This window comes from Porites lutea, chromosome 13, assembly GCF_958299795.1.
Source record: "Porites lutea chromosome 13, jaPorLute2.1, whole genome shotgun sequence".
NCBI lineage: Eukaryota > Metazoa > Cnidaria > Anthozoa > Scleractinia > Poritidae > Porites > Porites lutea.
Window position 1 is genome coordinate 4,539,860 of NC_133213.1, and position 25,701 is coordinate 4,565,560.

Sequence of the window (25,701 nt, forward strand, 5' to 3'; positions counted from 1 at the left end):
CCGTACAATATCGCACTCATAACTCGCAGTGAGGCACAAATGAAAAGCGAAAATTCGCGTTAACGTGAAAGTCAAGTCAACACTCGCGTAGCCTGAGATCATACCCTCTTCCTATTATCCCTCTATGTCTCTCACGGGAAGAGGGCGTTATTTCTTTTTTCCTCTCGCCTCGTCCGCCCTTGAGAAAAAAAAAAAATAATAAAAACGCCTGATCGCAGGTTAAACACTCGCGTGATACGCCCGCCCTGCCCAGCAGTTTGTCAGCGGTACACCGCATGAAAGTAGACATTCAACTCCTGTTATTAAACACTCCCCGAGCATATCGGTCTGTCCTTTGAAATTTCGGCGGGTTTGCTGAAATCTGGAGATTTTGGACTATTAGAGTATTTCATTTTGACAAAACTGATGACCGGTGATGTTCTTAAGACCTTGCTTCAAAGACAAGAGCGAACCGACACAACAGACGCTTTGATGAGCGAACGGATCTTATAAATTGCTGTGCGATTGTCTCTGTGCGGCTTTGCGTCGGCGCGAGTGAGGTCGTTTTTCAAAACGTGCTTTCGTCGATCTGGTGTCTGGTTTGCGCTCTGATTTTGGCTTCATTCATCGCCGACGTTTGAAGCAAACGTGTTAACACAATTCTCATCGCAAGCAGTTATTGATCAGGAATTTGCGTGGGCGAAACGAAGCTTACTTGCTACCAGGTAAGGTTCTGTTTATAAACTTTGTGCATGTTCGATTTGTTCTGCGGGAAAATATTGTTTAGCGATCTGAGCTTGTGATCTGATTCCCTAGTTGGATTCTCTGTGGGCCGTTTTTATTTTTCTGATTGTGATCTTTCGGTCAATGCTCTGACAACAGAATTTTTTAGAGAGGTAGCGGGCTGATGTTGACATTTTGCCCAGAGAGGAAGACAAAAAATTTCGGTAAAACTCTACAAGCTTTTAATCACATAGACCAAGGTTTACGTTTCGTTTAAGTTACGTTTCGAGGTAAGGACATCTGTTCCTCGGACTTTTCAGAGAAGAAGAATTGAATTGAAAGTCGTTCGGGAAATTGCATATCATTGTTTGGCGTGACGATAAAAATTTTGAAAGTCAATATCAATTCATTGCGTGAAATTTTACATCATCTAAGCTGGAAGAAAAGGCATTTTTATATGCATTAAACTTGTTCTATGTAAACAGATTTTCCAGGATTGTCTCTGGAGCTCTTGATTCAAGACTTACATTAAAACATTTGTCTATAATTTTCTGTGTATTTAGTTACGTCTTTATGGCTTCTTGTACATGTATGTATCATGTAAGTTAAGTTTTGCGCATATTAAATTTTTCTTAGCTGTCTTTCTTTGGAGTTTCACATTGAAATAAGAAATTGTTGATTGTGTCGGAGTTAACCTACGTGACATTTAAGTGAACTTTCACATAGGCGGGGCAAAAAATTCGTCAAAAATTAAATTCCTTTATATTTTTGTCAGCTCGGAAAATTGTGCCGAAGATCGAGTGGGCATGGTATGTCGTTCTGTTACAAAACATTCATTTTCCGATCCATAGATGTTAGTACATGTACTTTAAGACATGAGCAACAGTTCAAGAAGATTCCTCGAGTGGTAGTATCGAAGTTTGGATTTAACTCTGGTAAACAGATGACGTTTTGCATGCATGGAAGCGTTAATTAGCTCTACTTAATTTGTTCAGTAGTGCCTGCTGTTTAATCAAACAAAATCTATGTACATCAAAAACGTATTTTAAAATTTAATAATGTTTTGGTGATCGCTTGAACTCCTACCTCCTAACTTTGCTGCTTTGGAAGGCGTTATTTTCTTCTACTTCTCGTGTTGATTTCATTATGTCGCAATACATTTCTTTTCTTTCTGTAAAGGAACGTTCGAACGATCGTGTTCGTTCACTCTTTTTTGAATTAATTCCAGTTTTTGCGAACGGCAAATGATGTCTCGCCTAAAACTATCTTAAAATACTGAAATATTCTACTTTTAACGCTTGACTGGCATTGGTTCATCTATAATATTGGCGCATGGCTTTATCTAATAGCTGATTGTTTGTGTACAACTTTGGACAAAGACGTACGCAAATTACGCGTTCCTTCTTAACATCCTGTTTATGTATAATTTTTGGTTTATTTTAATTGACTCTAGTGTTCGCCCTGGTCATGGATATTGTATTATGTTATTGTAAACTTTTTCCCCTAGATACTATTTTTACTGTGGGAGATTGCAATTTTAATTGTTTCATAATTTGAGCTAAAAAGATAATTGTTAACGACCCTATAGCTAGGCTATGTTATTTCTATTTTCTTGTAAAATATGTACTACTGTATGTAACTCTTAAAGTCACCATTATGGTGTTTTGTATACCTTTCATGCAAAATGCATTATTCTGGTGCTATTCAAACTCCAAAATTATAACTGAAGCTTTCCTCTCCAATTCCTGTTGACTTTTGAATTGACCTGAATTGCTATTCATTTTTATAAATGTTTAAAGACCTGTTTCAACATTGAGAGCTACTGCCATTCAAAGCTGGCACAACTTAAGCTGAACTTGGTTTTATATGTTGAATTTAACTCAATCGATTAAAATAGCTGTTGCAGAAAAGAAAACTTACAAAATAAAAAGCAGTTTAGTGAATTTTAAAAATGTATTCTGACTAATGTATTTATAATTTATGAATTGAGTTTGGCAAGGCAGTAGCACGACGTTTGAAACTGGCCAAAGGCTCTTAGTTGCTCAAGTATTTATGATGCAGCTTTTCCTATTGACCTTTAGGATTAACAGGATAAACAGAAACATATTGCACTGATTATGTTCAAGTTTAAAGATCAAAAGTTGATTTCATTCAATTCCCATTGCTCAGGAGTAGGCTGAATTTAAGCATATTGATCTTAGCGAACTTTGAGGTACTCAGTATGTGCGATGAATGTGACATTTCTGTATGTCAGGATTGCAAATCCACATTTTGGTGCTTTTGAATAAGCATACTGGGTGCAACCTGACATAAGAGACCATGATGGGGCACAGACCTCCCAGCCATTTTATTTTTCTAGGTGCAATAGATGTCAGTGATAGCATTTCATTGTTAAACTACATGTATATTCCTACTAGTACTCTGACCTGTGACCTGTGACCTTTGAAATGAAACCTCTTAAGGAGTACTGTTTCATAGTACAGCTACTTTTAATTTGTAAAACCAGGGGTGTAGCGTGAGATTTTAAAGGTGTAAGCACAGGAAGAAGAGAGCCAAAGGCACTTTAATCTAGGGGGCCTGGCGGCCTACTCCCCCAGAAAATTTTAAATTTAGGGTCTTGGAAATGCCATTTCCTCTGTTTTCCACAGAATGTATTTTCAGTAAATAAATATAAAGGAAAATGCAGTAGTTGTTTTTTACCCATCTCTAGCATTATCGGTAAGGTACATGTGTATTAGTGTTTACAAAAAAGAGGGAAAATCATTGATGTCATTAGGTAGGTTACAAGGAAGGGCGAGACTTCTATCATTCACACTAACATAACCCAATATAATGCAAAAAATTTATCAGTCATTTTGAGAAAATAAACAAAAAATATATATTTTGTCAAGATTTTCAGTGCTTGTATGGACGGGCGTACACATGTACATGTATTATATGTTACCTCAGGAAAGTGAATGGAAAAAAGGGGGGGGGGGGGTGGGAGGGGAGAGACAGAAAACAACAGCAAGGCTGTGCTCTAAGGAAAATTGAAGGGAGCCCAGTGCTCTGAAACTGTAAAATCTAGGGTGCCCGGCATATGATTTGTATGAAAAATGTGAGATTTTCTAGTCACCGGAGGATAAAAGTTAGGCGCCAGGGGCCACCGGGCTCTGCTAGAGCACAGCCCTGAACAGCAAAATATCATGACAAAAACAAACCACACTTGACTTGAGGTGTATTTTGCAGTGTTTATCTGTAGTTGCAGCTAGTTTGTGAGTCTCTAAACTTCCAAAAACAGTCAGTGTAGTCTTTGTTGCTAGAAAAACAATGCAAGTTCAAATGTGCTTTGTATTAAATTTTAAGTACATGAAGTAAATTAATAAGTGAATTAATTATTATTACTATTATTGTTATTGTTTTATTATAGTTATTATATATATTTTTGGTTGCTCATTTTTTTTAAACATTTCTTTCTTGCTATGGAAAGTAGACTTATGGCATGGCTGTGACAACTTACATGCCCAGATTTTAAGACAATTCAATAATCTTTAGAGTCAAGTGATAGAGCAAGTGAACTCATCTGCCATTCTTTGATATGATACTTAGGAATGTCTGTTTGGTGGGAAAATGATTTTATCTTGCTGTGTTTTTTTAATATTACGATCTCAATTTACTGCTTTGAATAAAAACACTGGGGGCTTTGATCAAAGAAAACTCACTTGTTTTTTCTCTGGAGGTGTAATTATTCTTCCTTCCTTCATCAAACACTGATTAAATTACAGGTCAACAAGGTTATTGAGGACTTTAACAAGTGGTAAAGAGCTTAGAGGAATTTAGTAGACTCGGCCATTATAGTTAAAAACTAAGGCATTCAAACGGTCAGGGTTTTATCTGGGATTTTAAGTAGAAGATAAATGTGCAAAAGACTGCCACTGTGTTTTTGTTAAGCAAATCATTTTCATTCTTTCATACATAATACAATCATTTGATATTGTTAGCTAAAGGTCATGACAACTTTGCTTGAGTGTACCTAAGTACCTCAACATTAAAGTGTGCATGTTTATGATATTACAGATCATACAGCAAGACTTCCCTTACCAAGGTTCAACTTGATTTTTTTGCCACAGTTTATGATACACTGTGTAGTTCTTATTTGATTTAATGTTATTCAGCCCTCAGAATTCATACACAGGGCATTGTAATTTTTTTGTGACAGTTTATTCTTTAGTAGTGTTATATTCAGATTATATCTAGTTATCCTTTGTTAAGAATCTGTTCACTGATGCACTAATTCTTATTTTGCCTGTGTCACAGGGTAAATATACCAAGGCTCCACAGATTATGAGCTGTCAAAAGCTACTAAAGGATCTCTGAAAAACTTAAAAGAAGTCTGCAACAAGGCCCAGAGGAACTCAGAAAATTTGTCACACAAAGTATTTTGCATGCATGACTGAGCACGTGCTTTGCAAAAGTTCTGTCTGCTTGCACAAGTGTAGTTTTTACTTGAAATCTGGAGCAAAGTTTGCTTGAAAAGAGCATAACATTACAAGCATGTCTGAGTCATCTGATGATAGGTTGGCTAGACTTGAAGCAAGGAGGAAAAGGAGAGAACAGAGAAGACTTAGTCTTGACACAGATGAAGAAAGTAAGCATGTTAATGGAACAGATGAGGGTGATGTTGATGTTGGTGGACGCTCTCGTTCTTCCACCACAGATAGTGAAATTGAAGCTTCTAGGGCTCTGACACGTGAGGAAAAAAGACAGGAAAGGCGTGACAAAAAGAGGCAGCGGGAAATGGCAGAGAAAGCTAAAGAACAAGGAGCTAAATCTGCAGCAGTGGTAACAGACTTTAGCAAAAGAGAAATTCGTGAACGGAGACCAAGTGATCCAGAGATTTTGTCGGGAGACAGTGAGAGTGTGGATGATGCCGAACGAGAAAATGACGAGAAAAGTGCAAGGCAAGGAAAGAAAAAAACTGGTTATGGTGCATATGCCTCTGCTCTGCGCAGAGATTCGCAAGGTGGTGATGTGGACAAGAGAAAGGAACGATATGCAGCTGCTGTGGAGGGGTACCATATTGATGATGATGATGGTGATATTGATTTGGAGCCTTCAGTCGATCTTCATGCCCAACAACCAGAGATTATGTCCACTTCTCCAGTCAAGAGGATTAAGGAAGATTACCTGACCTCAGCAACTGGAAAAAGCAGAGATGTGCCACATTCTGAAGAGCAGCCAACACCCCACCACCTTGCCAGGCAATGGCCTCCTCCACCTACAGCTAAGGATGATGACGCAGATGAGCAAGAGCCACGAAAGGGTGTGGTGAAGACATTCGAGGAAGTTGAAGCCCCAGAAGAAGACAGAGGTATTGATGAAGGTCACGTTGAGTCTGTCCAATCATTAAAAGCCCAATGGCAGCATAAAGAACCAGCAAAGAAGCCAGGAGTGAACAAACCATATGTACCCATTAAGAAAGACGGTGAGTGGATCACGCATTTTAGACCTGTTATAGATGAAGGAGAAACGCCCAAAGAGCCACAGTGGTTACAAATGGTGCGGCAACGGAGATGGAGGTCAACAGTGGCTGCCCGCTTTCCTCAAGATGAACAAGAGAAAGAAGTGTTTGAAAAGCGTTCCACAACACCCAGAAAATTCAAGAAGCCTAATCCATATTCTCTCATGCGATCCAAGTCTGACCTTGAGGATGAATTTGAAATAGCCATGAGAAGAAGGCGTCGAAAGACAGACGATGATGAGTCCATTGATGGCAGCAAGCGTTCGTGGACTTCCATGAGTGACTTTGATCAGGAATCTGTGGGTGTTCTGAACAAGGTTCCCATTCAGGGTCCCTTGAAAGAGTACAAGAAAAATCTCGAGTTGGAACGGGCTCGTTCAACCATGCTTAAGTGGACTTTTTCAACAGATATGGTTGACGATCCTGTAAGATTTGATCTTCCCAAACCCATTGACCTGACTACCCAGGAGGATTATGAAAAGGAACAGGAGTGGAGATATATGCAATCTCGACGGCGATTTACGGGAAGCCAGTCAACAACAGATGGCATGGGAAGTCCATCCCTGCGCTCTTCTACATCATCTTTGAGTGAGGCTGAATATCCAAAATCACCAGTCGCAAGTACTCCCGGGCAGCCAGAGCAAAAAATGTCTACCAGTTCAGATCAATCCCCTCCAAGCCCGCAGGATTATCAACACATGTCAGATGATTCTGGTGGTGCCGGCAATGATAGTGAGCTTGCCTTCTGTAAGGGAGTGTCTGACATCAAAAAATCTTTACTGGGTTCAACTGAAGAGGCACCGTTAAAACCTACAATTGCTGAGCAAAACCTTGAGTATGTCCCTAGGTTAGCAGATATCAAAAAGAAAATTCAGGAAAGAGAGGAAGAGGCACTGCCAAGAGGAATACCTTTGGATGGAGAAACTCAGATGATTCCAAAAATGAAGGACATCAAAAGCAAGTTTTTAACCCCTAAAGAAGAGCATGCTCCCAAACGGCCAGAGTTTAATGAACATGAGCACTTTGAACGACTGGATAGTCTTCGAAGTAAATTTTTAAGCCAAGGGAAAGAAGAAGAGCAGAAGGCCCCTGCCAGACCCAAGCTCAAGAAAAAGCTGAGTACAAGTGATGACATGAAGGCAATTATGGCAAGTCGACGGCAAATGTCAGATGAATATGCAAGTGAGGGTCAACAGAGCACCTCTGATGCAGCGACCACACAGGAGATTAAAAGTCTGGCATCCGATATTGCTAAGACATTTGGCTCGGAGAATGGTGATCCTCTGGAGAAGCCAGCCAAGAAAAGTATGAAGCAGAAAATGGGGGAGCACATTAAACCAGTGGAAAATGGGTCTGTTTCTGAAGAAAGTGATTCAAAACCAGTTGGTCCATGTGGAAAGCCTGAAGGCTGTGGAACTGATGATGAACTTGATAAGCGAATGAGCAAGGAGCTAGATATTTTACCCACTCTTGGAGATGAAATGAATGAGGAGCCAGGGCCCATCCTACCTCTCAAAAGAAATGATGTTTTAGAGAGTTCCCCTCAGAGAGGTTCCTTTACGGACGAAGAGAAAGAAGATGAAGGCAAGACTTCTTGGAAGAATCAGGAGTCCACAGATACAGTGGAGACATCAGCCAAGGAAAGTGAAACTGAGAGTGAAGTTGAAATGAATACAAAGCAAGTTAAAGATGATGGTGATGATGATGATGATTGTGATGATGGAAAAAAGGATGCTGATGGTGCTGACGATGATGAAAAAGGAGAAGATTATGATGATGGAGACTTCTTGAGTTCAGAAAGTGATGATATCAAAGATGAGGCAGATGGTTCAAAAGACCTGGAAGAAAGTGATGAGGAGGTGGATGGAAATGTAAAGTCACGGATGCCGCCTGAGAGACCCAAGTCATCAATCCTGGAGGATGTTAAAAAGAAGAAGCTTCTCCAAGAAGATGAGAGGCCCAGGTCATTTGCGTTTGGTGATGATGAAGGAGATGATCCTCGCGTCACATCCAAGTATGTACCAGAAATGCTTCTTTGAAATCAAGAGCGTTAGACTAAGAAAGATAATACAGTCGAACCTCCTGTTAATAATCACCCAAAATGCAAAGATTTAGTGGTTGCTTACGGGAGGTGGTCCTGTACGAGAATCGACAAACGGGAGCTCTTCCTAGAAGAGGTCCCAACCCATCTACTTTAGGGGAGATAATTTATTGCATGTGCACAATTTCTAAGTTACATACTCATATAGTTCCCTATTTTCACCAAAAGTTTTTTTATACTCTGAGCAGCATAGTACAAACAGTGAACAGAGACCACATCATGTGTCTAGTGGTACATGTAGCTTACAAGAGGTTAAAGAAAATAGAAAATAAGAAAACTGGGGAGGTTCTGATTGTAGGGAGTTGGCTGGGAAAATTTTGGTGTTTATGGGAGGCATTTGCTTAAGAGAGGTGGTCATACAGGACCGTTTGACTGAAGTGTAGTAAGATAGAGTTCCAAAATATTCTTTCCTTGCCTCCCACACCCCACCCCCCTCCCCCCTACCACACCTGCAAAAAATGCAACTCACAATGAAACACCATGGGTAACTGGGCTCTTCTTGAACAGAGCCGTGTTTATTCATGTGTTTTTATCCCTCAGCCTGTCGCTCCAAACTAGTGAATTAATTGTGTTGATTCTATGGATGAAATTCTTTGATTTAGGATTGGTTTGAGAAATCTTTCTATGTGCTGTCAAGGGAGGACCTGTATGTTTGGGGAGATGTTTGTGAAATTAAAATTCTTAGGGTAGGGTAGGAGTGCTGAACTGGGTGGTGTTATTATTGACAGTAAGGCTGGGAACAGGGGTTGCAAAATTGAGATTTCATGCAAGGAATTACTTGAGATGTGGTGCGGGAATATTTTAAGTGGGTCCACTTGAAGATTTTCATCATGGATTTACCTGTACAGGGTCAGTTATTATATATTACTGTACAAAAAAGAACTAGGTGAGAAGAGAAGAAAAGGGGTTGTAACTAATGATTAAAAGTACTGTTACATATCTCTTACCATTTGATTTTATCCAGCTTGAAGGCATTTTCAGACCACAGAAGGAAAATTAAGCCAGCAAGACGGCATCAGGCCAGCAGTAATCCTGTGCGTCAGCGGCAGAACCGGGAAGATTTGAGAACTGAAACTGATGTGAGTTAGTCATTAATTTAATTATAATTTATGCAGTCTATGGTAGCTTATAGATTAAGATACAGTACTAGGTAAAGAAATAAATTATTCTTTCATTCATATAGTCTGAGAACATCTCGATACACTGTTATTCTCCACAGAAGAGATTGAAAATAATCCTCAAGGGAAAGAGGAAGTCTTAAGACAAAGGCATTAAAAAAATGTATTTTGTATGAAGCTAAATTTGAAGTTCTGCCAAAAGGATGAGTGTCCTAGAATGTTTCACTTCTGTGGGGAAGCATGGATATTTTCCTGGACTGCACATTGATATTCTTGTCAACAGAAACTACTGAGCATAATTATCAAAGAACAAGCTTTTAAATCGTTACTCACAGTAGTAGGCTGCTGACTGGTAAAAGTTCTGTACCATGACTTTTGACTGTTAGGTTGCAAAGGGAGCAGGGTTGGTGCAGTGGTGAGAGCAATCGCCTTAAACCAATGTGGCCTTGGTTCAAATCCCGGCATCAATGCCATAATAGTGGGTTAAGTTTGTTGTTGGTCCTCCCCCTTGCACTGAGAGAGGGAATTTGGCTATATTCTGTAATAAAACAATGAAATTATCTCTTAGCCAGATAGCCTCTGACAGTTCATTGAGAAAAATGCAATCATTATTGAGTGTTAAATAGACCTCTTTAGTATGAATGTTTTTTTGTTGGGCATTGCAAACTGTTTCTTTCAAATTTTGTCTCATCAGACAATAATATAAATAAATAAATGTCAAAGGGCAAGTTTCCTTGGGATCATCATTGGAAAAACAAAACATCAAGCTTAAGAGGTCAATTGGTATTGTTTTTACTTTTCTTTTCAGATGCTGATGATTCGAGAGAGTCAAGAGAAACCATCTCTTGCTGGCAAGAAAAGTAGGTATTAACTTTTATTAGTTGGTAAAAAATTGGTAAAAACATGGAATACGAATGCTACAGCTTTAATTTGTTCAACTAGTGTTGAAATCATATGTCAGCAGCCCATAACCCACAGCTAGTAATTTTCCACAAGCCTTGACCAGTAAATGAGTCTTAAAAAAGTTAGTTAGCAATAACTGGAGACCAGGAATTAGTATTTCTAGATGTTCTGATCTTATTTTCCTTTTTCTTTTTATATATCAGACAATAGGAGCACACACATGAAGCAAATAGTAAAAATAAACTGGTCTGAAAAAAAAAAATTGCAGTTGCATAGGCTTTGGGTTATGAGATCCTTATCATGTTAAATGTTGAAAATATTATTAATAGGCCATTCAACATGTTGAACTAGAATAGAGATGATTGGCTTTCCCTTGTGAGGTTTCAGTGGCCAAGTGATTAACACCAAGCAAGCAGTGCTATTGATCACAAAGAAATACATAATTAATTATTACAAACACACTACCTGCATTTAGCAAAAGCTATTCAAGGCAAGCAGTGTGGTGATACTACAATCTGATACAGGTTGTCCCAAACTTCAGGGCCCCGGTTGCTCAAAGCAGGATTAGGCCATCTCTACACGGCAGCCGATAGACTTTTATTTCAATTCACAGAAACTGAAAACCCCTCAGATACTCTGTTAGTCCGGTTGTCCGGTAGTCCGGTACAAGCAAATTTTGAGAGCTGCTTGCTCAAAGGACAAGAAATTCAAGTTTTTTGAACCCTAAATACATCTAGGTCATTTAAACAGTCAAGTGAAATTCTCCTTGCTTATACAAAATGTATAGAAAACACTGTTGAGAAAATTTGCCAGTTAATTTTAAGGCGCAGAAGGGTTAAATAGATATTCTTTTCTTTTCTTTTTTTTTGTTTTAGAAAAAGATAAAGGTTTTGCTGATGAAGCCATTGCTGGGCTTTCCAGTACAGAAGATCTGGCGGCTGCAAGCACTGCCTTGAGAAAGACGGCAAAGGATTCCTCAGGAGTGAGCAAAGAGATTAAAGATTTTGGAGGATTCCTTCCAGTAATGTTGTTGCAAATTAAAGGTCGGTATTCTAAGCAGGGTTCTCAGTATTTTTTGTGGTAGAATGGCGCCCAAGGTCCAGTAGGCAGGGAAAGGTGAAAGTGTTTTTGAAAGTTGGCTTGTCCATTAAAGACGGAACGTACTGTGCTTGGAGTACACTGGTGCTAGTATGGCGGTTGTGGATTCCAACCTCAAGTGTTATGTGGCAAATTTAAAGGGTTCTGGGAAAAAGCTCTGGTTGGCATTTGATTAACTGGTAGATTCTCCTTGCAGATTACCTTATGTTTAGTTTTGAAATAATGAGAGAATTTAGTATTAGACCAAGATTCACTAAGGGCCGTTTATATTTATCTGTCCATTTTTGATCACCTACATGTATGAATAGTAACACATGCGTCCGTGTAGTTTAATTTCTTGGTGATGCGGACAGCCCAGACCACAACACATAAGGAAACCAAAAATGGTTTCTACAAACCACAAGGCACGCCCAAGACATGGCAATGAATGTGGATTTTCCTGTTGTGGCTTTTATGTGCTACTAATCTAGATTTAAGTCGACTTGATTTCATCAAGTGTACAGGGCGGTTGTGAATATTGTTGGTAAAATCTGTTCTGAGGTTAATAATAAATCAGAATTTCCTTTGTCCCCTATGAATAATTTGGGCTAGGGAATTCTGAATTTTATTGTGAAAAAAACAAAACAAAACAAAACAACTGCAACATCAAGAACAAACAAACAAAAACATCGATGTTCTTAACAGCAGTTGAATGACTGTGTTTGGATAAAGAATGCTCAGCAAGTGATTTTAATATAATTTTCTTCCCACAGAGAAAAACATTGGGTCTAGAAGACACTTTGTAACAAACTGACTGATTCTATTTTTTTTCATCTGCTTTAGGATCAAGGCATATTCAGACGCGACTAGTTGAACCTTCAGCCAAATCTCTTAATTCTGGGGATGTCTTTGTATTGGTCACACCCAAGGAAATTCATCTTTGGAACGGAAAGGATGCAAACATAATGAAGAAAGCTAAGGTTTGTTAAATGCACTGATCTGTTTTTTCGCTTCTTGGGGGATGTGGTGGGGCATTGCTTGGTGGGGTGGTGTAATGCCGCACCGTTGTGTCACAGGGTACCCATCCTCTGTGATGGGATGCTAATCTACACACCAGAAAATCGTTTTAAAGAAAGCATAGCAGGTGAAAGAAAGTAATTAGGAGCCACAGGCTACCTATGCCCGCTGAAGCTATAATCCAGTTTCTGTAGCTTGTCGCTCATAAGCCCCTCCCCCAATTATACGCCCATCTACCTGTAAACAAAAAATATCCGTTTATAAGCCCCCCCCGGATAAAAGCCCCCCCTCCAAATGTATTAAAATAAATTTGATTTCTTATGGTGTTTTGAAGCTTAATTAAAAACCAGTAAATGCAAAACGTATTTTGATCAGCACTGCTACAGCTTGTTAGGGAGAATGCTGTGATGTTTAACCAAATTCTCTCAACTATTCTTAAAAGAAATGTATGGAGATAAGTTCGGAGAATTTGCTTTTGGATCTTAGGCTTAATGGTTAACTGGCTAGTTTTAGAGTGAAAGCTTAAGCACCTCCGTTCATAAGCCCACCTTAAACCCCTTACAACACACTGCGAAGTGTAAGTCCGGGAGACAATTTACCAGGGGCGTAGAGGAAGGTAAACAAGGTACAAATTTTTGTGAAATGTTTTAACAGATTCCTTATCCCTAAACTTTCAAGTCTTCTGAACGGCTAGTTTTAGGGATAGGAAATCTGTTTGAGCATTTCACAACAATGTTTACTTTGTTTAAATGCTAGTCTGCACGTCTCACTCTCCCTCTACACCCGTGGTAAATTGTGTCCTTGTAAGTCCAGGACTTGTTTGCGGCAGTTCACGGTAGTGGTAATCGTAAAGTTAGGGGTGTTCTTTAGCATATTAATTGGATGATCTTTCTTTTTTTTTAATCAGGGAATGGAAGTTTCTACCTTGGTCGTGAAGCAGAAGGATTTAGGATGCAATGCTACCAAGGTTCACATTATCAATCAGGATAAAGAGATTAGTGATGCTGCAACTAAACTATTCTGGAAGACGCTTGGAGGCAAATCTGAAGTCTCGGGTAATGTAGTTGAATTTTTCATAATTCTTTTTTCAGCCATGGGAAGGTGGCCATGTAGGTTAGACAAAACATTTTTTATCACAGAATTTGCACGCATTGAGTTAAGATTTTAGGCTTAAAAACAATAACAATTCAGAAGGCAAATGCGACAGCTATACGTGTGTATGTTGCTAATGAATCCACCCAAAATTTAAGTCTTCAAAGTTGTCTGTCACCACGTAACGGGCGGGTAAGATGTGATTGTGTTAACAGACAAAAATTGAAAACCGCTTTGTAATGTTCTTTTTTTTATAACAGATGCCAGTCTTTGGCCTTCAGATGAAGAACACGAGAAAGGAGTGACCGCAACTAACTTAGTTTACAGAGTGGACTGCTCGTCCGAGCCCCCTGCACTTAAGCTGCGTGATGACTTATCAGGCCGTGTTCTTAGTGAGAGTTTTATGGATAATTCTCAGGTGTGTTTGACACGATACAAGTTGACCCCGTTCTCACGCATCCGGATATTTTTGAAAATGGAGATTTTTCTCTCCGTTTTGGTTTTTTGCCTTCCGTCCACACGGCGGTAAACGGCGTTTTCGGGCACCAAAAACGCAGATTTTCGAAAACGGTCCCCAGAGTGGCGTATAGATTTTTTGTGTGGAATGACCGAAAGCGGAGGTTTTTGAATACGATGATGTCTTACATCGTGGCCGCGAAAGAGACGAAATGACAAAAATAAGTGCCTCACTAGAAGTTTTTTTTTAACACTAACTTTAGTAACACTGTATGGTTTGTAAGCCCAATGAGCTTATACTATGGCTATACGAGTATGTTGCAAGTCAATCCATTCTTAGATTTTTCACTTTATAGTGTTAATATTCATGCAGGAATGATTGTGGGTACAAAATGAGGTAGTGCATGTAGTTGTGGTTCAAATTAATCCTCGGTTCAGATTTTTATAAAAACTGAATCACCACATATTAACTGAAGCTTGCTGTTTAATTTTTCATTTGCTCAAGGCATACGTTGTTGACTTCGGTTCAGAAGTTTACCTCTGGCTCGGAAGAAATTGCCACAGTCTAGCTCGAACAAAGGGCGTGGCTCTCGCCCAAGAACTCTTCAAAGGAAAATTTAAGTATAAAAGTGCGATCAGCCCTCTGGACCCAAAGACTAAATCAGACGATCCAGCAGAAATGCTTGAAGTAAGCAGACCATCCTGGGCTCTGTTTGGGCGCATGACAGCACGCTCTGAGACGGTGCTTTTCAGGGAAAAGTTCATTGATTGGCCCGATCACAATGTTGATTACACGCAGGACTTTGTTAAACAACCTATAAGTGGAAGTTTCGCTAGTTTTTCTGAGGTAAGAAAACGTGTAGTGTAATCGCAGTGGATGCTTAGTTCAACAAAGTGCCAAGAGAAGGAAAATTTAAAATTATTTTATACTCGTTAAAAAGATTCGGGGATTCTTTGTTTTGGGTTTTCACTATATTAACATACATTTACAGACATTATACACCAGGGCAGGCACTCAGAATGGTTTTTGGTTGGGGTGTGACACCCAGGCATAAAAAAACTGAACCCCGTTCTCTAGGAATAGGCCAATTGCTAATCTTTATTGTCAGTGCTAAACGAGCTGTTGGCGTATGTCTACATGCAGCCCATATAGCCATACGCCATGCACCTTGCCAAAAATGCTTCTCTATAATCCTGTTGTGCTTGAATTAATATATTGGCGGTAAGCGTAATAGTTAAAAGCATATCTTATTAGCGTATGTCATTAACAAGTGGTGAAACCATGGGAGTAAAAGTAGCCTGTAAAGTATGTCTTTCAGCTTAACCTATGTAATTTCCTCTTTTTCTGTACTTGTAAGTGGTAATGAACTTCATATTATATTAATGCTATTTTGTAACTGCATGTAACGTTTTTCTCATGTCTGTTAACTGTAATTCTGCTAACGCTGTTCGTACTAACACACCCAGCCTTCATCTGACGAAAGTGGAAGCTTCCTAAGACCAAAGTCTAAAAAGAGAAAGGTATAGTAAAGGCTGCAGCTATTATAACATGCGAAAGTAAAACCAAAACCAACAGTTACAGCCTGTAAGCAAACTCTGTTCCCAAGATTTGCGTGAGTTATAGGCAGGCCATTCGCTTTCGAAGTTTCTGGCGCGTGTCTCTTCGCCTGATGTGGTGCTCAAATGGGGAGCTTGCTCGCAGGCTGTAAAAACTCTCTCTCTCTCTTCCTTTTTTTTTTCACGCCCGTTGCCATGCGCGTGGCGACAGCTGTATTGACAAGGTTTAGAAACGAGAAGGGAACTGGAGCCGAAATTCTTCCCGCTATTGTTTCTGGGATCGTGGCTGGGGACGCACCGGTCAGCTATTGGCCAAGTTTTTTCTTTGTCCCAGTACACAATCCCAGAAGTCTGTGCGAAAGTTAACTTGGCCCAGTTCCCTTCCCGTTTCTAAGGTGACAAATGCCCTTGCTCAGATTGCATCGCTAGGTCGTCCCTTGTGATTGGCAACAGTAATTTGGTGTTACTATGTTGGAGCTCTTTGAGAGCAAATTGTGACAAGAATGTAATTTCTCTTTTAGCACTGCTTTGCGTTGAACTGAAGTCTTTTGAATAACTTGAAAGACCATTTAACATAGAATGAAGTTGTAGCTGTTGAGTGTGTGAATGAAAGATGAAATCTTTTCTGCAGCACTTTCACATCATACTACTTTTGGGTCTTTTGATGAAATCCTATGGTGTTACTACTTCAGTACTTAGCACCGAACGCTGTTGTGAATTAAAGGGTTTACCTTCGCTGATGGGCAAATCAACATGCTGAATAAGTGTTTCATTCCCAAACAAGGTTTCTACTAGTCAACACTCTGGTTTCGTAACGCAACTTCTCTGTAGCCTTTCTTTTTATGGTTTACATGGAGACATTTTGGTGTTGGCCTTTTTAGTTTTTTTCCCATAAACAATTTTGTCTAATTCTTCTGTATTTTTTGTCAGTAGATTCAACATTTTGACGCCATTTATTTTCTTGACAACTTACAGAAACGACCAAACAGCATATTTGAAATGCAGCCCTGTGATCCTCAAAACTTAATCGACCCTCCTTCAGAACCAAGCCTAATTCTTGAAGGTTTGTATGAAAAATCCTCTTTATTTGAATGTCAATGTTTTTAGCACGAAAGCACTAATTGGGAACGTTGAGTATTTTTGCTTCTCCTACCGGAGATGGGACCTCCATGTTTCGTGGACAGCCGAGCCACGCGAAGGCCTAGCCGTTTGCAGGGGAAAGAGAGTACCGTCATTTCTCAGTCATTTTAAGACCCTGAGTATTGGTCTTGCCCTGGGAATCGAACCCACGGCAACCGGTCATTTCGCCCCGGTTCCTACGCCCCCTATTTTCGAGTCATTTAGCGCGCTCCAAATATAATATTCCTCGTTCTATAAACCGTAAACCAAACAAGCGCGCTTCAAATATAAGATTCCTCGTTCTATAAGCAATAAACCAAAACAAGCACGCTTCACATGATATCTCTCGTTCTAAAATAGGGGACTAAGTAATCGTGGCGAAACGACTTGGGGGCGAAATGACGTGGGGGCGAAGTGACCGTAGAGCGAACCCACGGCCTCCTCTGCTAATCCTGACGCAGTAAAAGGTGGTCAATCCTTTATTTTGCTCTGTGCATCGCTTTTTGAGCAATATTTTGTGTACTTTTTACCTGCAGGCTTTGACGTGGGACGTGGAACTGGAAGTTTTGACGAGGAGGGAAGGCATTTCATTGTTTCATCGATTTCAACTAAAATCTGGCATGTCAAGGAATACACCTATCAGTTATTGCCAGAGGAAGAGTACGGCCATTTCTTTTCTTCGGAAGGTTTGTCGTTGCTTTTGTGAAAATATGTCATGCGCAGTTCTAACGTAACTATAGTTTGTGTTGAACTGAATGGTGGCCGCAAAAGTGGCGCTTAGGAGCTTAAGCAATCACAACGACGACGAGAACGACAACATCAAAAAACAGTAAGTTTTATGAGCAAAACAACAGCTCTGCTCGTGCATCACGTTTTTCAGAACTTTCCTTTGACGTCCACTGCACGACTACGACGTAAAACCTCCTGGAGGACGCAAACATACGACCACGAATTTTTCAGGCTCTTTTTGAAACTGGATAAGTTCCTACTCCTTAAGAATTTAACTGCAGGAGAAATCGCTTACCTTGACAAATAAATAAAACGGACCAAATAGACGTGATTAAGTTTGAAAGGACGCAAATTCATTTCTGACGACGTTTTCACTGCCGTCGTCGGCGTCGTCGTTGCGTAAGGTCCTTAATGATGATGATGATGATGACTATGATGATGGTGATGACGCGATGTTGATGATGATGATAATGGTGATGATTTGGCTCCCTGACGATCCCACAAGTCGTCGCACCGGAAGCTTGCAGCCTTTGTCCCTTTTAGTTATTGAGTTGCGAATTTCCGAGGCACTGAATTGTACCTTTCTAAATTTTCAGGCTATGTTGTGAGATGGAAGTATTGTGTGAAACTCACAGGCGTTAAAACGCTCAAGGGAAAACAGTCCCGCTACGAAGATGTCGGCCGCGATAAAGTGGCGTACTTCTTTTGGCAAGGAAAGGACAGCACACTGAATGAAAAAGGAACTGCCGCGCTCATGACCGTGGAGCTGGACTCGGACAAAGGACCACAGGTAGGGTGCCAAACGGTGGATGTTGGCCAAAGCTAAGCAAAGTACACCCTGCTGGCAGATCCTTTCTTTCGCTTGCTCGAATTTGGCGTATTCGACAAAGACTCTGCATGAATTGAGTAAAATCTTCGTTGAGCATGTGCCGCATGTTGCTAGGATACAATTTCGAACCCTGAGCCTAATAGCCATACGCTTGGTACAGCGGACTCAATTAAGACCATTGGTTGTCAATAAACGCATGCTTGTACTCGAAAAACTAGTTTGACGAGAGAAAACAAGATTGCCTGCTGTCGTGAATTTCGTACTGTAGATAGATAGTTAGATATTTTACTTAGTCATAATAGTGGTTTTCTCAGTTAAAGCGCTGGTTTACATTAAAGCCGCTTTTTAAAATTTACATACCCAGCAGAGTTTCTAGTTATTCTAATTGTTCAAAAGGAAAAAAATCTACATTTATATATACACACTTAATGTAAAACTAAGTATTATAGTGAGGAATCAAAGAAGCTGGGAAGCAAGCGGCCCAGTTCAGATTTAAATAAGTTCATTGACTTTTCATTCACGCAAATCTTCGAGTAATTTATTCGAAATAAATGCGCCCCTATAGCCAAAATGTTTTTTTCTTGTTGTTGCCATAATTGGTTTTGGAAAGAGGCAACTGAAATCTAGAAGAAGAGCCCTTGGACCAAGGGTGGACCTCATTTTCAAAAAAATTTGGCATAGGTATTCATGTGCCATATTATCGTACACCTTGAACCTTTCCATAGCGAGGAGCTTAATTCTGTGTATGGAAACGTCAAAGGCGTGACGGGATTCTGGCAGTGTCCCCTTTTCTCTTTCTCAATTTCTGTGTTTCTTTTTTTTCCCTTGGTCTTGCGTTGCTATATATATATATGATTGACTGAAAAACTCCCTCCAAAATTTAACCATAATAATGTTTGTTGTTCTTCTTGAAGGTTTTGGTTGCCCAAGGCAAGGAGCCACCATGTTTTACTAGATTATTTGAAGGAAAGATGGTTGTTCATTCAGGGAGGTAAGTTCTTTACGATCGACTGAAATATTATTGATTTGAACAAGTGTGGGAAATGCCTTGTTGCAGGATGTTAACAAAGTTTTTTTTTATTTTACTTCACAGGAGAGACTGTGAAGATGAAACAGGTATGGATACTGGGTCACGGTAGTGATGATCGTTAAACGAAAGTTAGGTCGTGTAATATTTACAAAAAGTTTCCGGGAAATTCGGTTGGACAGTAAATTGAACACTGCTTTTTGGGCCTTTCCATCCGAAAATTTACCGCAGGAACAAAACATCTCAAGAGGTAGTCCTGTTTAAAACAGAAATTCGTGTTCCCTCTCTTGAAAATAATCTTTGATACCAGTTTCAGGGCTTCGCATACGTTTCTCGGTAAGTGGAACTGAATTGTACAAATGGTAAAAGCGATTCCGGGACGAAATTTAGTCGTGAATTTTGTCTACTATTAGCCCAAACCGTGAACTGACCTGTATGCAATGTAAATGGTAAACAACCCTTGTTTTTGCGACTCTACAGCAAGCATGCGACTCCTATCACAGTTCAAGCACGAGAACTTTGCAGTTCGCTTCAGCAAGCTGATTTAAGCTAAAGAGAAGACCGGCCACTAGTGCTAAGAGCAGGCGAATACGTAAACCAGCAAAGCGCATTTCGCAATAAGACATAAATGTTAGCAACAACGAGAATAACGTGGCGAATATAAATCTTCCTCAATAATTTATATCTGTACAAAATAATATTTAAGAAGAATCATTACTTACCGCTTTTCTGTCACTCTTCCAGGAGATGGAGCATTATTTATTGTACGAAATGAAGAACCAGAGGAAGCTTATTTATTAGAGATCCCAGCGAGGTGAAGTAGATGCTTGTTTCGTTATTTTGTCGCTCTTGCATTTTTTTCTTCAAACGCATGTGCTTATTTTTTGACGCACGTGCAAAGTTTTTCATGCGCACGTGCCGTAGTGTTGGTTTTGATGCACGTTGTTTTGAACGCACGTGTTAAGTGCCAGATTGTTGTTTTAAACGGGATCTGCAGATAGTTGGAAATTTTTTTTAAACATTATTTTGTTTAGAATGCCTTATTTATACTAACATGTTATCCTTGACTAGGTTTCCTCGGTAATGTAAACGGAGAATAAATCAGAAAATTCTTGGAAAACAAACGTCTCTCTTTGACCCGTTTTAAGCGCATTCTTTGTTTGTTTGTTTCTTTTGTGGGGGTGGGGGGGGGGGGGAAGGAGGGAGGGAAGGGGGTGGCCCTGGTTACCACTAGGACGTAAGAAGTCTTTCTTGATGTTTTATACTTATTCTTTATTTTTTTAAATACCATTTATTTCACTTAGACCTATCTTTTATTAATTGTTTTCTTTTCCAGTTCGTCTTGCTTGAGATCAAGAACATCATTCGTGGTAGCAGATAAAAAGAAAGCTATACTTTATGCCTGGCACGGCTGTCAATCTCATTCCACTGTGAAAACACTGGCGGTTAATGCCACAAAAAGACTTAAAAAATGGTAAGATACTTAATTTGTCATCACTTGCTTCCAAGGAAACAAGTGCAACTGATCCCAGATCTGTCAAGCCTGAATTTTTAGGGGTCTTTTTCAACCGCTTAGGTTGTTCATTCAACTGCGATGATCATGTTCACTTTTATATCTTTATCTGCAGTTCAAAATATGAGTCATTTCATTTATTTCAATTCACAGGAGTTGATCTCGAAAAACCTGTGGCCCAAAGTTTTCTTTGCAGTCCGTTTCCATGATCCTGGCCATCGACAAACAATGATAAACCTACAAATTGACAAAAATGTCGAAGTACAAAAAGGTTTAAGCAGTGATCTAAATAATTTCTTAACTTTTGGCTATAACATTGAAATAACTAACTGAAATTTCGAAGTATAAGGTCTTTTAGTACTGACAATTTGCTACGTTATTTTCAGAAAATGTCTAATTAGTTAAGAAAATTCAAAATTATAATTCCTGTATCGTCAAGATATGACATGATTTGTAGGAGCACCGACTTGACTCTCTTTTTTTATCAAAAATTTGATTGACATTTTACAGTAACCGAAATCGCTGTAACAATGCCAAGAGACAAAGTACTAGAAAATCACCAGTTTACTTCAGAACTAGAGTTCTCTTAACGGGCACTCTCGTAAGCGGACAGTCCTACTTACGGCTGCCTTCACAAGACCCCGTTTTACTCAACTCCCATACAAACTCTGTATTTCTTCATTCTCGTAAGGGACCAGCTGCACTTACGAACACCTTTCTCGCGCCCCGAGGGTTGTCCCGAGGGTGTCCACCTACGAGAGCTTCCACTACCGGTATATTGTTTTAATATCCTTTTGTCTTTCCACAGGTTTAGTAAGCAGTACTCAAAAGATTACAAAGCCAAGGAAGTTTCCGAAGGGGGAGAAACCAAAGACTTTTGGAATGTTCTTGGAGGAAAGGCGAACTTTATGTCACTTAGTGAAGGTGAGTGTTGCGATGCCTTACAAAAGGTCATTCCCCCTTCGTGCATTAGCTGCTGCGTGGGAAATGACGAAACGCGCGACAGTCTTTTTAGTGTTATATTCTGTGAGTGTTCGCGTGTCTTGTTACTTCCATGGCGGAGGTGGCTTTATTTTTGATCTCTCAGGTAGTCTTGACGAGCAAAATGAACGTAGCGAGCGAAGGAGGGCTAAGGAGGTTGTAACATTGGGCTTACGGATGCAATCTTGCATAGCGAACTTTTCAACTGGAAAAAAACTGGGCATTTCGTTCCCCTATCACACCAAAGTTCAAGATGGTGGCACAGATATCGCCCGTGAATAGCCTGAGATTGAGAAATCCTTGTAAAAAGTCGTAAAGGGACCACGCTTTTCCACCGGAAAAGTTTGCAACGGGAAAAGAAGACTTTATTTTCAAAGCCTTCCACTTATTCCTGGGAGTTTTCCAGCGAACCTCCCGAAAAGTGTTTGCTTCATGGTAAACGAATTTCTTGGTAAATGAATATCGCCCACTGATCCCTTCTGTCCTTTTTTACTAGTTTTGAGTTAGTGTGCGAATACGATTCCGCCTTTTTTGTTTGTGAACTGGACGTAATTCTACAAGTTGACTTTCCTGAATAGATTACTGTTTGCTATACTTAACGGCCAACAGAGTAGGAATTTACAAGCGAGCGTCTTCTGTCCCTCTGAGAATCAGGCCAGTCATTTTGCTTGTTTCGGGCAATGTTGTGAATATACGGTACAAACGGTATTTTTATAGTACAAAGTACCGGCACGAAGTTATTTGCACTTAATTGTTTATCATTCGGTTTTTTTGTCTTCTTAGATTCTAAGAAACACGATTATACGTTGCGCGTTTTCAACCTGAAGAGCACCAGTGGGTCCTTTGAAGCAACGGAGGTGCTAAACCCCGCGAGATCAGAGCATATCACGCCTTATCCAATTCTTCAGTCTCAGCTATATTCAGCAGATCAACCAGGTAAGCTGGAACTTGTCCGGCTGGGAATGAAGAGCTTCTTCTCCCCCCCTGCCTTCTTCCAACAGCAGTTACCGCTATTTCCTTGTACATGATGTAATTCCGGTTTAAAAGGTGGCGCTTCAGTTCTCTCCCTCCTTTTTTTGTTTGCTTGCTTTCTTATTCATGTTTAAGACTGTTCGTTAACTTAAAATGCAAGTACACCCAGGAAAGTGAGTGCTTGCCAGCTGTCAAAAGTGCGGTAGTTCTTTTTACAATGAACTACTCAAACAAAATTTGCGTCGGTTGTTTAAAGTGAAATTGTCATTGCTGTCTCTTTCTTTAGGGGCATAGATAAAAAAAAGTTCGTAATGTTTGCTGCACTCTTCCCAAAGTTCTCCTCAGTTCTGCGATGAAAATGCTTTTCGCAATAAGCCAATGATCGTGTTTCGGACGTGTTTCATCTTCCAACAGTAGATCAGTGGGTTGAGCGATGAATTCAGAAATGACAGGGTCAGAGTGTAATAATATAAATGTTCTACAGCAGTGTTTGATACAGACGTGAAGGCAACAGCAAATACACTACAGAGGTGTGGCAGATAGCAAACCTGCACTACGAGACAAACGTAAACTGCCATGATGGCAACCTTCCTCAGCCTTGTAACGCTAGCCATTTGTCCGTTCTGCGATGCTTGTTGTAGCTGCTGCACTTGAATTTGGTTTACGTGGCGACGTACGGAGAAATAAATTCGGACACTGAAGAAAGTCGCAGCTATGACACATGCTAGTACTGTAATGCCAAAAACCACGTGCATACTCTTTCGGATCCACAGCCTCGTCAACGAAAACAGTCCGCTTAATACCCAAATTGAGACGACAACAGCAACAACTCGCTTGTGTGTCACAAGTTCTTGATATCTAAGGTAATATTGAATGGCTATAAATCTATCAACACAAAGAACAATGACGAGAAACAGCGTCGCGAAAGTAAATAAATTCATCGGAAGGAGAAACGCAATATACGTGGCATTATAAGTCTTACTAGTTTCATTATTTTCGTTCAAGTTCGTAGAGATAAGATCTACCACCGTCATTGGCTGAGCTAGTAAACCAACACCAAGGTCAGAAACAGCCAGACTCAGGAGCAATGTTTTTAAATTCTTTGACAAGGACGGAGTTTTTCTTATGGCGTGGATTGTAACAATGTTTAACATGGTGGCGGTGTAGGATAAAAATGCATTTAAAAGACAAACCAGGAGATACGAGGAATCCATTTGTTGTCCTTTTTGGATTTGTGCTGAAGCCAGTTCAATTCCTATCAGGTGATGCAAGAGTTTGATCTTTTATGAATTCAGTAGAGTTAGTTTCGTGGACTTCTTCTACCGGAGCTTCGAAGCAGATTGACTTATTTTTAGAATTTCACGACTTTCAATAAGTTATCCTTTGATAAGTACTTTGACTAAATTCCTTTTTAACTAGGCCACTATGAAACATTTCATCTTAACACAATGACGCAGCAACTAATCATTAAGTATTGCTGGTCTAAGTGTCAGATCTCTTGGTTATTTTCAAGACAAATTGTAAAATCGTTATGTGTGTTTGTTAGCTTCATACCAATTTAAAAACAGGAGGTTCCTTTTAAAGTAACTTCAACTGAAACACAGGAAACTTGCCCCACCATTTTTCCCGCCTTTGACAGTCAAGTCATATTTGAAGGCTTTTTTTCTTTATTGGGGCCACTATATGGCTATATTGCATCCGAACGAGCGAAATGCGAAAAAGGAACTAAACTGTCCTTTACTGTTATGTATGCTCCAGATGCTGTATTTTAAAAGAACGTCGTATTCATTAAAATTTACTGCAAAATGACATGTTTCTTATTGGTTGGGACTAAAAGCGGTCGATTGAAATTTTAGAAAAAAACTGTTCCTCGTTAGTTTTTTAGCCCATTTAATTTTGATGAATATGTTAAGGCTTAATGCCTTTATGTTAAAGACTTCTAGTTTTTGGCGTTAACATAAGGGCTTCACAGTCCCTATTGAAGGAGTTACAAAGTGTTTCGTCTCTTTAAAGGTGATGAAATTTTTTATATTTTGCACACGTCCTAAAAATCATATTTAGTTAACAGTAGGTTTTAAATAACCAGCTCGGAAAATTTTAGCCGTTTAATTTACATATCATATGGTTTCCTAACTCTTTCATTAAATTGTGTTGTATTTGCAATTTGCAATATCGACGACATAAACTGTTAGTGGACAATTTTCGTTGGCTTTGCACCCAACTGTTTAACCGGGGGCAGGCGGACTTGTTACAAAGTGTTTCGTCTCTTTAAAGGTGGTGAAATTTTTTATATTTTCCGCACGTTTTAAAAATCATATTTAGTTAACAGTAGGTTTTAAATAACCAGCTCGGAAAATATCAACTGTTTAATTTACATATCATATGGTTTCGTAGCTCTTTCATTAAATTGTGTTGTATTTGCAATTTGCAATATCGACGACATAAACTATTAGTGGACAATTTTCGTTGGCTTTGCACCCAACAGGCGCAAGCTGCTTATTGTTGTTGTTGTTGAGGTGAAATTCATTTGCACTCAATTCTGATTCTGCTCTGAAACTGGGAACAAGGTTTGTGATTGGCTCAGAAAACAATATGGATGGTGACATAATAATGCTCCTATCCCTGAAAACAATAGGTAGTGCAGGTTATAGGGACCAATGAAATAAGAGCTTTGGAAGGGTGCTGGTCAATAGGAAAACAAGTGCCAACAATTCATATTTAGGTGAGAACGCGTTATTTTCACGAATTCCCTATCTGCTTCAGGATCCTGTTGGAAGCTATTTCAGACCTTTCTAGGTCAGAATGGAAGTGAAAATATAGTATCAGTAACCAGTAAAGCTTGTAAACCGCAAAAGCGTCAAGGTTCCACAATCGAACAAAATTGTCTTGAGAATGAACAGCGCGCAAGACAGCTGTTGAAGTTTAACCTGCTAGAGAGAGAACGCGCCTCTCACCCCGCCCCTCGCACTCGCGTCTCCTTACGCGTGCTGCTGTCGCGTGACTTTTCG

At 39.7% G+C, this 25,701-nt stretch overlaps 2 protein-coding genes across 2 annotated transcripts in view; one reads left to right on the forward strand and one right to left on the reverse strand.

Moving 5' to 3' along the window:
• The first annotated feature begins 304 nt into the window (after positions 1–304).
• LOC140923701 (uncharacterized) overlaps positions 305–25,701 on the forward strand; it is a 57,868-nt gene continuing 32,471 nt past the window's right edge. Inside the window, exons 1-19 of the mRNA XM_073373778.1 lie at positions 305–704; positions 4,999–8,216; positions 9,268–9,382; positions 10,230–10,281; positions 11,200–11,367; positions 12,245–12,381; positions 13,326–13,473; positions 13,771–13,928; positions 14,472–14,813; positions 15,434–15,487; positions 16,499–16,586; positions 17,179–17,328; positions 17,968–18,161; positions 19,115–19,191; positions 19,294–19,316; positions 19,972–20,041; positions 20,564–20,701; positions 21,549–21,664; positions 22,505–22,657. Coding sequence (XP_073229879.1) covers positions 5,236–8,216; positions 9,268–9,382; positions 10,230–10,281; positions 11,200–11,367; positions 12,245–12,381; positions 13,326–13,473; positions 13,771–13,928; positions 14,472–14,813; positions 15,434–15,487; positions 16,499–16,586; positions 17,179–17,328; positions 17,968–18,161; positions 19,115–19,191; positions 19,294–19,316; positions 19,972–20,041; positions 20,564–20,701; positions 21,549–21,664; positions 22,505–22,657 — 5,164 coding nt within the window. The 5' untranslated portion in view covers positions 305–704; positions 4,999–5,235. The remainder of the gene's footprint in view (positions 705–4,998; positions 8,217–9,267; positions 9,383–10,229; positions 10,282–11,199; positions 11,368–12,244; positions 12,382–13,325; positions 13,474–13,770; positions 13,929–14,471; positions 14,814–15,433; positions 15,488–16,498; positions 16,587–17,178; positions 17,329–17,967; positions 18,162–19,114; positions 19,192–19,293; positions 19,317–19,971; positions 20,042–20,563; positions 20,702–21,548; positions 21,665–22,504; positions 22,658–25,701) is intronic.
• Positions 23,017–23,907, reverse strand: LOC140923454 (adenosine receptor A2b-like). Its single transcript, XM_073373547.1, has one exon. It carries the CDS (start codon positions 23,905–23,907, stop codon positions 23,035–23,037), a length of 873 nt encoding a protein of 290 aa, XP_073229648.1. The 3' UTR covers positions 23,017–23,034.

What these genes read in the sequence shown, in the direction of transcription:
- LOC140923454 (XM_073373547.1), bottom strand. Translation starts at nt 23,907, where the DNA reads ATGGATTCCTCGTATCTCCTGGTTTGTCTTTTAAATGCATTTTTATCC.